Below are 12,439 nucleotides of genomic sequence, written 5' to 3' on the forward strand. Positions count from 1 at the left end.
AGGAAACACAGATATGAAGTGAAACCTCTAGAGCAGTGGTTCTCAACTCGTGGGTCGCGACACCCTCTGCAGTGGGTCGCGGCGTCATGCCTGAATAGACCGGCCTGAGACTGCATAGAGGGCGGGAATTTGTGGTTCAGCCTGTGGAACCTCATGTCAAACTGTCATCCTCTCTCCCGGCCTCCCCCGGGTTCTCCGATAAAGTGGTATGGCCCGGGGAGAGAGGACTATTTCCTCACTTTCGGCCGGCGCATTAATATCAGGAGCCGCGGCTCCCGACAATTAAGTTATAGTTCCGGCCTGCACTGGAGAGTACAGCAGATATCAATCCGCCGCTGTATCTACTGTACTCTCCAGTCCAGATAGTTCAGTCTGCTGGAATCAGAGAAAGGTAGGCAGGCAGATAGGGAGATGTGCACTGTGGCAGGACAGGGGACACTGATGGATATTATGCATTCCAAGCCCACATAATATCCATCGTGTATATCCATCACTGCCCCCTGTAGTGTTAAAGTGATTTGAATTAAAAACACTTGTGTGAGGAGGTTCTTATGGAAGCAGTCCTTCTCTGTCACATTTATAATAGCGTTGTATCAGAACACATCTGATCTTATTAGCTATGTTAGGGCATAGGGCAATGCAGTTATTTTTGTCATCACTAGTTGCAGAATCAGACCCATTTAACCTCCTTATTATACCAGATACTTTATATTTCAAGATGAATAAACCTGGGGTGATTTAAAGGTGGCCATATATGTAGAGATTTGTAATCAATTTAGGTACAAACGATTGTAAACACATGATTCACCATCGATTAAATTATCTAAAACAAAGCAACACATACAGTTTTATTCTGCACTTTGTTTAAACTGAAAGTACCTTAAAATATACAACCTATCCGTTATAAATATGAACAATCTGTTTAGAAATGACCATTTAATCAGTCTATTGATTCTCTGACACTCGCGCAGATATTTGTCTGATTGATCACAAGCAAATGTCAAAATTCCACTACAGCCGATAGACTTGGCAGGGTCGAAATCAATTGAGAGCTCACTAAATTGATCAAATGGACGGTCTTTGGTTTATGATTTTTATTCAATTTGACCAGTTTAATCACACTGGTCGATTGTATGATCATATCAATACGTGTGTGGACACCACTAGACTTTGGCTTGACCCTATAGAAAAGCAGTCAGGAAACTCAAGAAGTGGGTAGTAGCAGGCTGGCCAATCATTTACTGGTTCTTAGGTGAATGTCCATGTTTAATAAAAGTATTTGGAAGTCTTTCAGAAAGTAGCTGATCACATTTCATTCCATTGAACAGGTAATGCTACACTTGTCACGTCTGTTCCTCATAATGGATGACTTGGATTCTTGTGAAATGCAGTGCAATATCCTACTTCAGGACCCAAGATATAAAGATGAAGCTACCATGGTAAAGGGTGCTGGCTTGTCTTTCATGTTCTGTGTTCTGCAAATAAGTGTGTGTGTGTATGTGTGTGTGTGTGTGTGTGTGTGTGTGTGTGTGTGTGTGTATGTGTATATACTGTGTTTTCCTGAAAATAAGACACTTTCTTATATATATTTTTTTGGCTCAAGAAAACACACTAGGTCTTATTTTTGGAGTAGGTCTTATTTTATTTTTTTAATGTACAACAATCCAAAGTTAACGCAAATCAAAATTAAATAAACACAACACAAAGAAGAAAGGATTAAAAACAGAAGCATTAGGTTGGTCCACATTCATTAGACCTGTGGTAGACCAGACTGATAATTACATTCCATTACAGACAAGCATTTGACATAAGGAGTGACGCATATATTCAGAAATCTGTAGAATCTTGATCTACAATATGTCTTGGTCAACATAAATAATAAATATCAATCATAATAACATATTTGTGCATTGTTACTACTGTGGCCAGTATCTCATTGGCCACATTCATGAGCAGATCTAAGATCCACATAAATGGAAATCAAGAAATGGATGATGGTATCTGATACCAGATACTGTTGAAATACAAAGGATATTCAAGAACACTATTGGAGCAGTTGACATTAGAATTTAGGGTAGCCATAGATGAACAGCATCCCACCAAGAATAATGGATGCTGAGATGTGTCCATCCTTGAGCCCAGTAGTGCCCTCATGTATTTTGCCAACAAATTTTAAGCAGCACAGACATACTTAACAAGTGTTTTACAGTGAGGAAAAGTACCATCACACAGAGATTTTTTACAAGTTGGAAGATCTCTATGTGCAATAGTGAGTACTTCCATTAGGCGAAAGTGGTCTCTGTGACCTGTACAGAATCCATACACAACTGGCTCTTTGTCTGATCATTGCAATAGGTCATAGCACAGAATCCGGCTACTTTTGACTAACTGTAACGCCGGGAACGCTAACCTGTATGTACTTACACATAGAAGGATATATGAACAGTGTTACTCATATTGCGTATAAACTCAGGAGAGAACCTTCAACCCTGTTTTCTTATCATCAACACTCTACCTACCCAAGAATGGATCAGTTCTGTGTAGGTCAGCTGAAGCTGACACACCCGAGGAAAGTAAACTAGGGTATACACAGTTAGAATTTGGAATAAACGTAATTGATTTTGGAACATTTCGCTCGACTTTCTAATCTTTGAAGTAATCAAATCGATTGTCAAATCGATTGGGTCTTTAAAGTGAACACAGGTTCACCTTATTTACTATCATTCACTTTGGACAATCACTTTACTAACCTTTGGAAATCAACCCCATATGTTTGTATGTCAGTAATGCGTATATGTTTGAAATGCAGATAATATCATCCTAATTGTTAGCCCTAGAATTAAACTTATCTTCTGTCTTTATCTATTAGATGATGGCAGACATCATGTTCCGAAAACAGCATTATGACAAAGCTATAGAGCACTTTCACCAGGTTCTGGAAAAAACACCAGGTCTGAATTTCTTTTATTGGTATAATACAGCGTTTCCCCAACTTTCTTATCTGTGTACCACCATGACAACCTTTCCAGTATCTGAGCATGACTTGTGCTATAAAAATAAGCACGTATTCCACCCACCTATACTTCCAGTATCCAATCAGGACTCCTTCAAATTGTCTAACGAACCACAAACCCCTACAGAAGCCCCCACAAACCATTTCCCCTGGCTCTCTGACGGTAGAACCCACATGTGTAATATCTAATAATGTGTGTTCTGTGCTATCCTGTGTGCATTCTAGATAACTTTACAGTCTTGAGTAAACTGATCAACTTACTAAGAAGAAGTGGAAAGCTAGATGATGCTCCGAAGTTCTTTGATCTGGCGTTGGCTGCATCTTCAAGGACCACAATAGAACCTGGCTATAATTACTGTAAAGGTCTTCATTGCTGGTAAAGAGACATCTGCATTATCCGGTATAATCTGAATCAAACCTCAAAGTTATAACATCAAAATGCATACACAGTCATACACAAGTCAGTTTGTAGTTTAATGTTGGCTGTAGGTTCGCTGCCAAAATTGTAGATTTCTTTTGCTTGCTACGTTAGAACAGGTTTCAGTTTGTATACACAATTTTCCAGAATTCTTATTCCCTTCTTCCTTTTCTGCTAAAAGTTTACCCTTCAGGCCATATTACAGGCTGCCTGTTAATGGAATATGGCATCCCTACAATGTTCTTTCGTTTACTTTACAGGGAATTCAATCTTTGGTCAGTTCCGTACCTTGAAGGTGTCCGTTTTATTGTTAAGAAGCTTTTTTGGACAAAGAATCATATATTGACAGTCAGAAACTATCAATATAGTATGAATGTGTTAACTGCATAGCAAATCCTTAAAATAGCCAAAAAACTTGAAATGCCAGTTTTCCGCTGTCTATGTGAATATGAAGCAGGTGTTGCCAGTATAAAAAACTACTTTTTCGATGAATTTTTAATTTCAGGCATCTAGGGGAGCCAAATGAGGCCCTGAAATATTTTAACAAGGCTCGTAAAGACAGCGACTGGGGTGAGAAGTCTGTTACAAACATGATCCAGGTATGTCTGAATCCAGACAATGAGATCATAGGCGGAGAGGTTTTTGACAGCCTAGATGAAAATAACAGGTAAGTGCATTTCATGTCATCTAGCCAGTAGACATGTCATGTACAGCTTTATAACGACTCCATTGATAATTTTCAAAATATTAAAAAAAGGCTTTAAAGAAAAGGTTTAGAGCTCCCACCACCCACGCCGCAGATCTCTGGTGTCTTCAAGTACTACACTGACTGAAAATCCACTTGCAGGAGTGTCAGATGTCTGTTACAACTCTCCTCTGTGGTTCCTTCTGCCAAACGCAACAGTGACATTGGGGTTAGAAGAGGGGGACGGGGTGCCAGGCATCTGACACTCCCATACATGTGTTTGATGGGGAACCCAGTGTAGTATTTTAATGCAGTAGTGACTGGGCATGTAGGTGTTCTTTGCAGAGAAGCCACTTTTAAAACAAGCACCAAAGGTGTTTTAAGCTTAGTTTCAGAATGTTTGTCTACATTTGGAAAACCTTGACATAGGAGCATGTTACCTGAATATCTGGTAGTGACATCCTCTGGGGATCCGTAAGTTACTTCTAATAGATGCTACTACAACAGTGCCGTTGTCATTACACAGACAGTGAAAATTGTAGTGTTCCGTTATATTGGGGGCCACCGGGAGAGGGGCGCCTTGCATTGGTGGTCAGAAAGAAAAGGGCAATCTTACATTTGTGGTCAGGTGGAATAGGGCCCCCTACATTGATGGTCGGTGGGAGAAGGGTCCCCTTACATTGGTGGTCAGTGGGAGAAGAGCCTTTTTACATTGGTTGTCAGTGGAGGAGGGACCCCTTACTTATGGTCATTGGGAGAAGGCCCTCCTTACATCGGGGGTTAGTGGGAGAAGGGACCTCTTACATTGGAGGTCAGGGGGGAAATGCCTTTTTAGATTGGGGTTCAATGGGAGAAGTGCACCCTTATATTAGGGATCAGTGGAAAAGCATCCGCTAACATTGATGGTCAGTGCTCAAGTATTCACTAGCAACCTTGGGGGAACCCTGGTGCAAAAAGGTCTGCCATAGGAAATCACATATATTGGATAATTGTGCTGTATTAAGGGCTGTAATTAGCAGGGCAACCTTTGATTAGGTGTCTCTTCCATGTTATCCATAATGCTTCACACTGTCTGATTTGTTGTCCCTGTAGCCTCCCTTCTCTTTCTTACGTGTCTCTAGCAATGCAAGAAACAGGCACAAATGTGTTACTTGTATACCATGAAAAGTGCATTAGGGGTACAGGGCACAGTGATAGAAAGAGTGACATTCTATGATGCCCACACAGGAGAGATGGAGATGGAACCCTGTATAGTAAATGTTCCTCTGTCTTTCAGCCTGTCGGGAGAAAGGAGGGATTCCGAGAAGCTGGGTATTCGGACGGCTGAAAAATTGCTGAAGGAGTTTCACCCCCACACTGTGCTGGGACAGATCCGGCTGACAATGCTGCAGTGCTACTGCTTAATGGCCACTAAAGACAAGACCAATGTGGAAGCAGCACTTACTACGTTTACTGAAATGGCAACCAGGGAGGTAATGGACACCCCATCCTAAGTTCACCTTGTCATATGGGATCTCTACAGTCTGTATATTGTTGTATGTACTGTATAGCCAGAGCAGCCATCAGGGGGGTACGGCCGATACTCATGTAAGGGGCCCGGGCAGCCTGGGGGGGCCCACCCGGGTCCCTTACATGGCCGACGGTGAAGGGTGAGGAGGCCTGGCCTAGCAGCGCAGGGCCCCAGCATTGCCGCTCCAGCGGCTCTGAGACAAGCTGGGGCCCCATCAGCGAAGCTGCTCGTCTGATGTCAGACTGGCTGGAAGTGACCTCACGTTAGTGACGTGACATCACTTCTGGCCGGTCCGGCGGCAGACGAGGCCATGTGTGCAGGTAAAAGGAGCTAGGAAGGAAAGAAGGGAGGGGAGGGATGCAGTCCTGACCAGCCCACCTGAGACCCCTTCAGAGCCCACCATAGACAGTCTGAGATGCATATATGGTGGGTCACTCTCAGGTGGGTCCTGCGTCCAGCGCGTCGCTAAGCCCTGCGTCCAGCGCGTCACTAAGCCTGGCGTCCATCGGTGGGGGGGGGGCCCAGCCTAAAGCCGTGTAAGGGGCCCCAAAATTTCTGATGGCTGCCCTGTGTATAGCCACCAAAAATGTAACATATTTATTGAGTACAGATCTTAATGTGAGTGCTTACTATAGCTTTGAACAAGATTTAATAAAGCTGGCCATACACATGCCAGATTTTCCTGCCGACACCACCCGGCTTTACAAACTTCAAATGCACCAAGCAGAGAAAGTCAGACAAACATTGACTAAAGCTAATCAACTGCACTCACTGTTTGGCTATCTGACAGCTGTGGATGCCAGCTGTCAGAATACAGTAGCCGGGAGGGAGATTTGTTCATCCACACTGTTTAGCGAGTATAGGGGAATCAAATGATTTCTCTCATTCAATCTGCTGGGCCGAACAAGAGAAATCATTACGTGTGTGGCCAACTTAGGCTTTAACTCTGCTTGATACTTCCTACAATCCTGATCAAAGCTTGTGTAAAGCAACGTTCATAAAGACCTGATGCTAATGCTGAGTGTAATGCTCTTCAAACTAGTATGAGATCAAACTGCATCTATGTGTATGAACTCTTCCTACTCATTTGTACATCCCTCCATCTAGTGGCCAAAGGTAGTATCACACCAGTTTAGAAAGCACCTTGATGCAGATCATGTGAAGGAACTTATGATCAACATGCCAGTAATGGTGTAATATCAGTTTCTCTGTCTGTACTGTCTGCCAGCCTTCAGAGGTTCTGGCCCTGGATGGTTAGATGTTGGAGGCCAGGCTTTGCTCTATGTCAGGGCAGAAGATGATGCTATGGGGACAGTGGCCAGCATTAGGGGGTCTCACCAGGTGCACCAAAACTATTTGTCAGGTTTCATAGATACTTGTGTGTACCTACCATTCAGAAATATTCATTGTTTACACACTTTATAAATGTGAGAGGTTCAAAGAGCAACTCATTTATATTTTCATATTTAAATTTCATATTTTTTTTATCAGTACTCGCTGATACCGAATACCAATGCCAGAAGTCCCATTAAGGAAGCCGGGCAGCGTGTAATGACTCGCCTTCCTGCTTCCTGATTAGCCGGGAAGCCGTCTCCATGCTTCCTAGTCACCAGTTGAGGAGGAAGCATGGAGCTGGCTTCCCGGCTAATCAAGGAGTTGGCTTCCCGGCTAATCAGGAAGCCGGAGGATGGGTAATGACTTGCCGCCCGGCTTCCTGATTAGCCAGCTTGCCAAACAATCAGGAACCCGGGCACGGAGTCATTACACGTCGCCCGGCTTCCTGATTGTCTAGCAAGCCGGCTCCATGCTCCCTCCTTACCAGGTGACGAGGAGGCATGGAGCTGACTTTCTGGCCAATCAGGAAGCCGGACAGCATGTAATGACTCGCCACCCAGCTTCCTGACCAATCAGGAAGCCAGGCAGCGAGTTATTACACACCGTCCTGCTTCCTGATTGGTCAGGAAGCCGACTCCATGCTCTAGGCTCATGTTTAATTTAATCATTTGTATTGAGATTGTAGCCTATCACAGGAGTGAGCTTGGAGCTACTTTACAACACACACAGGGACCATGGGGAACAAAAGTTGCCCCCCTCCAGAAGGAAGGACAGTGTCAGCACCAATTCAGAGATGATTTGATGATCTACAGCCGAGTGATACACAAATAAGATACATTTTTGTTACTAAGTAATGTACTTGAATGTATTTTTAAGATTTAACTCTTGAGTTTAGTGTCACTTTAACAGAGGGTCTAACTTTTTCCTACTGTGTACAAAACAAAAATCAATTGTCTTTACATACAGTTGAAGCAGTTCATTGGGTTGCCTAAGTCTGGTAAACTTGTGTAATTCTGAATCTATAGGCGCAATTTCATTTCAGATCTTGTGCTGTTTTATTGCCTTTTTGTTTCTGTCTCATGCGCTCCTCATATAGCTGCATTTGGAATGTATATGACATTTCTTGTACTTGTAGAAGGAGAATGTTTCCGTCCTTCTGGCAATGGCCCAAGCATACATGATTCTAAAGCAAATACCCAGAGCAAGAAACCAGCTAAAGCTATTGGCCAAAGCTCGCTGGACAATGGAAGACGCTGAAGATCTTGAGAAGAGCTGGTTGCTGCTTGCGGACATATATATCAAATCAGGAAAATACGACATCGCTACAGAACTGCTAAAGCGCTGCCTAAACTATAATAAGGTTTGTTGTTTCATGAAAATGATGCCAGTGTCATTCTGATGTAGCTTTGATGGATTCCATGATACAATGAGTACTTCCAGTCTCGTATTAAATAGACCTTTTCACCAACTATGCAGCTTACAGAGTGTTTCCCCCTTTTTCTAGCTTGTAAGTTAAGCAATGCATTCCAGATGGCCTGGATTACATCATTCAGTTGTCAAATGCCAAAACATTAGTAGCCAGTAGAAGCTCTGACATTTCACTGCTGAATCATGGTTCGGGGGGTTAGCAGGCACAGTGACGGGGTTTATCATCAATTTGGGCAGGAGTCTAGATCCCATGTACAGCATAGGCTTAGTATCCAAGGTATTCCATAGGGACAGAGGGATCAGTTTAAATACTAATAAAAGGTACCTACCTGTTCTTCAGCAGTATTGTTACCTTACAAACCTATTAGGCCAGGTCTGGTTCAGTAGAACACAGCAAACTCTGCAGTCATCACATGATCCAGGATGGGAAAACAGCAGGTCATGTCATTATTTCAAATGTATTTGCTTTTTATTAATATGAACTAGAGATGTTCAGATACCAGTGCCGATACCAGTGCCGATACTTGGCATTTTCACGAGAACTACCAGGGTTGCCTGGGACTTGGCTCTAGGGCTCCACCACTGTCCTGAAATCATTAGTCTGTATTGTTTTAGAAAAACTGTCACATGACAATAAACAAGAATGTATCAGTACTTGTGTCTGTGAGTACTTGGACAAGTATCAATACTCGTACTGGAAAAAATGGCATCGGTGCATCCCTTTTATATTAATAAAAAAACAAATCATACATTAAAACAGAGATGTACAAATCCCCGGAGATCCGAATGCTCCTTAAAAATGACAGCCGCCTCCTAACTTTTGAATGTTTCTCTAGTCTAGTCCTGGAGCTGGGAAAGTATCAGTACTTGTACTGAGTATGGTACTTGGTAGCTGACCATCCCTATAATATGAACACTATTTCAGATTTGGAACTCATAAATGTGCAGATGGCAAAATCATATTTGCCCCCTCCCTCAGTTCTCTATTCTCTAGTGAAAACTTGCAGCCGTGGGTACAAGAAAAATAATGGCCCATTAACACTATTGCATTGCACTAACACACGCAACAGGTTTGTAGTATGCGGGCTGTTTATTCAAAATGGCACCACAACGCACCTTGCTTTACTTTACTGCAGGAAAATGCATTTTCTGTAAAAAGCACATTATTATACTGCAAGGTGAGCTTACTTGCTGTTTCCCACGAACTAAGTGATTCACGGCATCTGAGGTCTCCATGAAGAGAGAAAGAGCTCTTGGGACCTGTGATGTTGTCATAGCCCCCCTAGCATCTTCTGCAGTCTCCGACCCCACCCTCTGAGCTGCTGGGAGAACAGGGGCCCTGAGCAGTCATGTCAAAAGGCATTTGTAGTGTTTTTTTAAGGCTGTAAATACTGTTAAGTACTTGGGGTTCTATATATAAGCAATTTGCAGAGGCGTTTGCCCTGCAGATCTCTGTGAACGTTCGTTCTGTGCAAATAAAGGGAAAAATTAATGTTCTTAGTATATTTTCTGCTTAGGTTGATTGTAATGTCATATAGTACTACATTATGGTCACTAGATGGAGCTGTAGAGCATAGGAAATATTTTTATTTTCAGGTCAAATGTAATGTAATAATACCTTATGGCCACTAGATGGAGCTTAGGAGCATAGACAATAAATAATTACTTTCTATGCTCCTCAGCTCCATCTAGTGGCCATATTGTAGTATTGCATCACATGACATTGCAGTATTACATCACATTCCATTTAATCTGAAAAGAAAATATACTAAGAAAGTTTGTTTTTGCCTTTATTTGTACCAAATGAACATTCAAAGAGATTCGCAGGGTGAATGGCTCTTTATAAATAGACCCCTTCGTGATTGTGCCATATGTATTTGTACTAGTTTAATTTAATTTGCATTTTACTTCAAAATAACATAAATATGCTTGTATTTCTTCTATATAGTCTTGCTGCAAAGCATATGAATACCTGGGTTTTATCATGGAGAAGGAACAGTCATATAAAGATGCTGCAGTTAATTATAAACTTTCCTGGAATTACAGCAGCCAGTCCAGTCCAGCTGTAGGTGAGTCTTTCTCTGTGAAGAATTACTCTAGAGTTATCCAAATGAAAATACAGGCAGTCCCTGGGTTACGAACAAGATAGGGACATTACAACCCGGGGTGTGAAACGTCCAGTACCTCTATATTTCATTCGCAACACATGTCTACTAATGTTATTTCAAGATAGGGACTGTAGGTTTGTTCTTCAGTTGAATGTGTATGTAAGTTGGAACAGGAACATGTTAAAGCAGAACTATGACATGAGTGATTTCCACTCACTCATAGTTCTAGCGGACCTGTGACAATGAGACTGTCACAGGTCGGCTCAGTAGATCGGGAGGTGAGCGAACACATACCAGGTTCGCTCACCTCTCGATCCTGTCACGGCTCTCTGCCGTGACAGGGGGAGGGGCTGGATTCCCCTCTCCCCGGTCCGATCTGCCAGCGCTGACTGGCGGAACGGACGGGGGAGGGGGTGGGTACAGCTGGCTCTCCCTCTAGATAGGCAGAGCCAGCTGTCACTCACGCAGCTGGGCGGATCCCGTCATCTACGTCGTGATCCGCTCCGGCTGCGGCGTCTCAGTATACCGCGAGCTGTAGCTCGCGGTATACTGAGCTTAGGGTAACGGGAGGACGCTAGTTTGTGTCCTCCCGTTACCCTAAGGAGAACTATGGGGAAAAACACTGACCCCATAGTTCTCCTTTTAGTGTAACTACAGGAAAAAAATAATCTTTTAGTTTTTGATAGCATAGGGAAGGGTTAAGCCCCTGTAACGTTTGTTTTGCTGTGTGTGCCCCTGTTCAGAAGATTTCACCTCACTTTATGTCCCTGTGACAATTGGATTTTGAAAACTGGAAACAAAGATTGGTAATAAAGCTTCAGTGGAGACATCTTTTTCGCCATGATCACTCTTATAGGTGTGAATTTCCCTTCTTGGGGGTAGATTTTCTCTCACTTCCTGTTGCCCCAAGGACAGGAAGTGAGATTAAATCTTCCTAATGAGGATACAGACAGCAGTAAAAACAGCTCGTTGAAATAAATGGGCTGCCCTATGCTGACGCGACAAATGCAGCAAAAACAACAAACCTTCACAGCAGGTGTGAATGGGACGCAATGGTTGCCAGATACAGTTACAGCCAGTTACAGCCAGGTGAGAAGGTAAGCCCTGACCCTGAGCCAGCATGACAAGTATCCATTTAACTTACATAAAGGGGATAATATCAAACCTGCAATGTCAGACAGTTTTGTATCTTGGGTTTAGTTTCCATTGAAAATCAATACATTTCTAAGATATACATTGACGCTGCTCATCATGTTTTCAGGTTTTAGGCTTGCTTTTAACTATTTAAAGGACAAGAAGTATGTGGACGCCATAGATATTTGTCATAAGGTAAGTGTGCATTATAAACATTCTGGAAAAAATCTGAGGCATGTACAGTGTGTAATGTTAAGGTTTTCTTTATTCCAGGTTCTTAAAGATCACCCCACATATCCCAAAATAAGAAAGGAAATCCTGGAAAAGGCTCAAAGCTGTCTGAAGCCGTGATATATAATTATGATGTATATTTCTATTTGTTCTGCTGCCAGGCTTTTCTTATTCTCTTTTATTAATGTGTCCACATTTTTTAAAGTAAGATGTATTGCTGTGAATGTTAATATGACTTATGATCTGTTTGCATCATTTATACCCTGAATCTGAGTATGTTAAATAAAATTTTGTTTTACATATGGGCGTTGATATCATTGATTATTTGTGGTAAAAAAAGAGAAATAAATTATACATTATATATATACATTTACACACACACAGTACATATAGATATACACACTCTCGCAGACTAATATTTTCCACTAAGATCTTTTAGTGATGATGAGAGCATCAGACCACTGTGGTATGCCTATGCAGTCCTGTGTCTCATAGCTGTATATCTGCAGTGTGAGATCTAAGGCACTGCTGCCTCTGACTACTGGCCTCAGGAGATTTGGTGATATCACACTTTAGT

At 42.3% G+C, this 12,439-nt stretch overlaps 1 protein-coding gene across 1 annotated transcript in view; it reads left to right on the forward strand.

Moving 5' to 3' along the window:
• The window catches only part of TTC21A (tetratricopeptide repeat domain 21A), a 38,600-nt gene extending 26,551 nt beyond the window's left edge, over positions 1-12,049 (forward strand). Inside the window, exons 21-29 of the mRNA XM_018553482.1 lie at positions 1,329-1,439; positions 2,870-2,951; positions 3,239-3,389; positions 3,937-4,098; positions 5,393-5,588; positions 8,097-8,321; positions 10,338-10,458; positions 11,759-11,826; positions 11,905-12,049. Coding sequence (XP_018408984.1) covers positions 1,329-1,439; positions 2,870-2,951; positions 3,239-3,389; positions 3,937-4,098; positions 5,393-5,588; positions 8,097-8,321; positions 10,338-10,458; positions 11,759-11,826; positions 11,905-11,982 — 1,194 coding nt within the window. The 3' untranslated portion in view covers positions 11,983-12,049. The remainder of the gene's footprint in view (positions 1-1,328; positions 1,440-2,869; positions 2,952-3,238; positions 3,390-3,936; positions 4,099-5,392; positions 5,589-8,096; positions 8,322-10,337; positions 10,459-11,758; positions 11,827-11,904) is intronic.
• Positions 12,050-12,439: the final 390 nt, after the last annotated feature.

This window comes from Nanorana parkeri, unplaced genomic scaffold (assembly GCF_000935625.1).
Source record: "Nanorana parkeri isolate BGI_ZX_2015 unplaced genomic scaffold, ASM93562v1 scaffold121, whole genome shotgun sequence".
Lineage (NCBI taxonomy): Eukaryota > Metazoa > Chordata > Amphibia > Anura > Dicroglossidae > Nanorana > Nanorana parkeri.